Raw genomic sequence first — 5,258 nt, forward strand, 5'->3', positions numbered from 1 at the left:
ATTATTGTCGGGGAGGGTCAAAATTGGGTGTCAACAATTATATTATTAATTTGGGATGAAAGTAGTATATATTAAACAATATATTTATAAAACTATTATATTACATTTAAAAAGAAGTATGAATATTTGATATTTAATTAATGACATTATATGTAAAATAATATGTTAATTAGAAATAGAAATAATAATAAAATATTCAAAAAGTAAAATAGAGAGTGTGAATAGAACTACTATTCAACTTTCTAAATATGAAGAATAGAGAGTGATATAGAGATGGATTGGAGTGTCAATTCTCTATTTTACTTTCCAAATATAAAAAATAAAGTGCTAAATAAAAGTGAGTTGGAGATGTTTAATAATTTAAAGATACGTACTTGTCCCAATAAAGAACGGTGGGTCTTTAATTGCTTTAGAAAGGTCAAAAAAATATGTCTTACACCACACATTAGTAAAAAAGTTCAATGAAACGCCATTTGGTGTGGAATTCAATGCAGGCGCCACAGTAGGAAGGAGCGGCAGGAACCTCACAACTTCCTTATTCATTCATTCACACTAGTGATTCCATATTGGGTAGAAAAAAATGCAGTTCTTCAAGGGACTCACAATTAGGAAGAAACAATCATCATCCTCAGCCTCTGCAGAAAGGTGGAAGAAAGAACAGAATTATTATTTACAGAACGGAAGTGCAGTGCTAGAGGAGTTGCTTGCTTTATGCGACGGAAATTGCAGAATTCCCATCCGCTACTTCACTGCCACTGAGATCGAGAATGCAATTAAGCACTCTGAAAACAAAATGGAACACTACTCCGAAGTGGGTATAGTTACGGGCTCCTTGGACAACCGCCTTGTTTTAGTTAGGTTCAATAGATCATGTCAACTGAATATCTACCGAGATATAGCAATTACTGCTCAGATGAGTCATCTCAAGAATGTGTTGAGACTTGTAGGTTGTTGTCTAGAATTTGAAGAACCAGTTATGGTGTATGAATATGTTGAGGCTATAACTCTCAGCGATCTACTTTACAAAAAGGGTGATCATAAGACTAGAGAAGCATTATCTTGGGTAAAGAGATTACGAATTGCCAATGAAGTCGCCTCAGCAATCGTTTTTCTCCATACAGGATTTACTACGCCCATCATCCACAGAGATATAAAGCCTCACAAAGTGATAATAGATCAGAACAGCGGTGTTGCCAAAATAGTGGACTTCTCATTGTCCATATCATTACCTCCAGGGGAATTGGAGGTACAAGATGCGGAACATTTTGGTATTTAGATCCAGAATATGCCTCCCTGGGTAATGTTACTCAAAAAACTGACGTCTATAGCTTTGGGGTTCTTCTCTTACAGCTATTAACTGGAAATAAGTCTCTTGATAGTATGCAATCCAATATTGAAGAGGCTAATGCCATGGATAGAGTGGATTCTACAACTTATCCAAATCCACCAATCATGGTTGAGCACTACATTAAACAGAGAGATGCAATAGATATATCAGATCCTACCTTATTGGAACAACACGTCATTGAGATTCGACAACAATTGGAAGACTACTTGGGTCTTGTTAAGAGATGCATATCATCAAAGGGTGAAGATAGACCATACATGATTCATGTTGCAAGGGAATTACGCCGAATTGAGAATTGCTTTCGTGCCCTTACCATTGGTCAAAATTAAATGTCTGTTTTAATACATGAGGTACGTGTATGTACCGTAATATTTATGTTGAACAACAAATGATCTGCAGACAATTAGTTTTTAGTGCCTCGAAAATGTTTCTATTTGGATCTGCAGACAATTAGTTTTTGCTAAGATGCTCACGTAGTTATAGTTGTGAGTTTGCAATTACTACTCAGAAGCCACAACTCTAATCCCAGCGTTTATGCAGCTACTATATAGATAGTGATTACTACTGGAAAGGCACATAATCAAATAGCATCTTTCAGGCATCACAAAATTTAACAGAAAAGCAGTGTGAATTTCTCTTGATTCCTAGGAGAAACTACTTTGTTATCACAAGCATACAATCTCAAGTTAGTTCACAGCAACAACGATTCACCATAGTAACCCATCATCAGCTGGAAAAGCAGAAGTACTTTTTATAAGAAGATGAGGAAAAAAATAGAATTCAAGTTAAAGTAAAAGACGGGCACATTATATAGCACAATCTTTAGCATCTATACAAACTACAAAGCACCCTTGACACCAAGAGAAGTACATCTTTTAAGTTAAAATTCATAAAGAGAATGATAATCTTGGGAAAAAATTAATTAGTACTTACATCTTTTGGTTTTAAAAAATCCATTGATTTAAGTTAAAACTAGTTGCAAGTCAAACAGACCTACCTCACTACAGTTAACTGAGTCAACTCTTTGACATAAATCTGGGAGACTCTTGTTCTTGACTGTATTCGTAAGTTGGACCCTTATACTTATGACTTTACCAAATGGACCCTTAGACCATCTCCAACTCAACACCAAATTTTACACCAAATCCTAAATTTGGTGTTTTGAGCTCCAACCCACACCAATTTTTACACCAAATTTGGTGTGTGAATAGTGGTACACCAATTCACTTTTTGAATATTTTAATATTATTTCATTATACAAACTTTTAATTAAACATTATATAAATTGTATGTTTTAATTAAATCTCTTGTATATTTAATTATTTTTTATGTAATATTTTTATAATATTAATTTTAGATATAAAATTTAGTTTTTTTATAAATTAATTTTTCTGTATATGACTTTTTTTAAAATTAAATTTATGTTAATTCTACTATAAATTATAATTGGATATAACTACAATTAACCTTCACAAAAATTAAAAATGCAAACATATAAATTTTTAAACAAATAATACAATGTACTTAAAAATAACCAAAAATAATAAACATTCAACAAAGTAGTAATTGGCATTCACCATGAATTATATATGGTGAATGTTTTAGAAAGAATTTGTTTTATGAAATAAGAAATAATAATATAATAATGAAGAGAGAAAAATATATTCCTTTTTAGTGTAAAATTTGGTGTAGTGAGTTGGAGTTGATTACACCAAAAATAGTGCTAAAATTTGGTGTTTGGGTTGGAGATGCCCTTATACTCATTCAAACACAATATTTTAAACTCATTTCTCATATGATATATGTACGTGTAATACACTCATTTTACAAATGAAATACCACGTCATTTTTTAATGACACATTATTATTATTATTTTTCCAATGACATATCAAAAATTAAATTTTAAAAATAAATAATATTAAAAAATAAAAACTGCAATTTTATCTCTCTTTCCCCCCTTTCTACTTTATCTTCTTAATTGCCACCGAGTCACCGACCCCTACGCCTCACCCCAAAATTTAAAAAATCATTATTTTCATCTTTCTTCACAGTTCATACTCAAAAGTTTTCTCAATCATAAAATATGATAGATTGTAATTAGCTCTTGCACATGCTTTAGGTTCTATTTATTTTGATTTGATAAAAGAAATCAAGAAAACTTCAAGTTGGGAAAAATATATTTATGAGTAAATTCAAGCAATAGATCTTAAATTTATGAAAATGGTGAATGGTATGTTTTCTTGCAAAAACTATTTTTTATTTTATATTTGATGATTATGGTGATGGGTGTACGTCAAATAAGAAGAATAGAAAAGGGGTAGGGGCGGGGGGAGAGAAGGGGTGAGGGTGGGTTGAAGAAGAATGGTTTTGAGATTTCTTTTTTATTTTTTTTAAATTTATTATTATTATTATTTTGATAATTTTTAAATAAATATATTGCATTCACTTGCTTTAAAACGCGTGTGGTCACACATTTATTCAATTCAACCATTTAATGTCATAAGTTCGGTCAATGATTCGAGGGGTTTAAAAAATAAAGTTTCATCGAGTTTAAGGGTTCATTTGACAAAATAATAAGTAGAAGGGTTCAACTGACAAACGAAGCTAAATACAGAGACCTCTCAGGTCATTCCGCCTTTAAAAAATAATTAAACTAAGCCAATTCAACGAATAGTGAAAAGATGAGGTAGAGTTTTGGCACAGAGAATGGTAAGTCTTAATTGGAAAGTGGCCTACATCATTCCATTTGTCAATCAAAGAAATATCTTACACCACATATATATTTTCTTCTTTTATTTCTATTTTTTACTTATTTTTGAAATAGATTTTCATTTTTACTTATCACTTTTGACATATCAAAAAAAGATAATTACATTTTTTCATATTTTATCCTCAACATTAAATACTCTTTCTCTAAATCATTTTGTCAAACTTAATACTCTACATTATTTAATATGATAATTATATAAATAATTAGTTTTTAATGAATATATCAAGTCAAACTGCACCAATAAAAGTGAACAAAGGAGTAGTAAAAGAATTCAATGACTTGTCATTTCTTTTTTTTTGTGGAATTCAATGCACGCGCCCAAAGTACGAAAGAGCAGAAGGAGCCAGGAACCTCACAATTTCCTACCCCTTCATTCCCATTAGTGGACACTGGACAGTACTAGAGATATCAAGTGTGTTACAGATAATAGAAACTTCAAAATTAGCGCAAGCTATTGGGTAAAAAAAATGCAGTTCTTCAGGAGACTCACAATTAGGAAGAAACAATCATCATCCGAAGAATGGCGGAAGAAGGAGCATGATTATTATTTACAGAATGGAAGTGCAGTGCTAGAGGAGCTTCTTGCTTTATGCAACGGAAATTGCCGAATTCCCATCCGTTACTTCACTGCCACTGAGATCCACAATGCAATTAGGCACTCTAAAAACAAATTGGAGATTTTCGATGGACGTATGGTTGCAGGATCGATGGACAAACGCCTCGTTTTCGTTAGGTTTTTCCCTCATTATTTTAGGAATTTCTTCAATATTTTTCGAGATATAGCAATTACTGCTCAAATGAGCCATCTCAAGAATGTGCTGAGACTTGTCGGTTGCTCTGTCGAATTGGAAAAACCAGTTATGGTGTATGAATATGTTGAGGCTATAAGTCTTCACACTTTACTTTTCGAAAAGGGCAATCATGATGATCAAACCAGAAAATCATTATTTTCTTGGGGAAATAGATTACGAATTGCCAATCAGGTCGCTTCTTCAATCGTCTTTCTCCATACAGAATTTACAACGCCTATCATCTACAAAGATCTGAAGCCATCGAATGTGATAATAGATCAGAATAGTGGTGTTGCCAAACTACTAAACTTCTCATTATCCGTATCATTGCCTCCAGGAGAATTGCAA

General features: G+C 32.2%; 1 protein-coding gene and 1 pseudogene across 1 annotated transcript; both read left to right on the forward strand.

Annotated features, from left to right (window-relative positions):
- The first annotated feature begins 489 nt into the window (after positions 1-489).
- Positions 490-1,762, forward strand: LOC107059369 (non-functional pseudokinase ZED1-like; annotated as a pseudogene).
- Positions 1,763-4,586: 2,824 nt separating this feature from the next.
- On the forward strand, positions 4,587-5,231 carry LOC107059368 (non-functional pseudokinase ZED1-like; the record flags this gene model as incomplete). Its single annotated transcript, XM_015305886.1, has 1 exon — positions 4,587-5,231. A coding segment is annotated over exon 1 (645 nt), but the record flags the coding sequence as incomplete, so codon positions are not given.
- Between the last annotated feature and the right edge of the window lie 27 nt (positions 5,232-5,258).

Source organism: Solanum tuberosum, unplaced genomic scaffold, assembly GCF_000226075.1.
Source record: "Solanum tuberosum cultivar DM 1-3 516 R44 unplaced genomic scaffold, SolTub_3.0 contig00110, whole genome shotgun sequence".
NCBI classification, from domain to species: domain Eukaryota; kingdom Viridiplantae; phylum Streptophyta; class Magnoliopsida; order Solanales; family Solanaceae; genus Solanum; species Solanum tuberosum.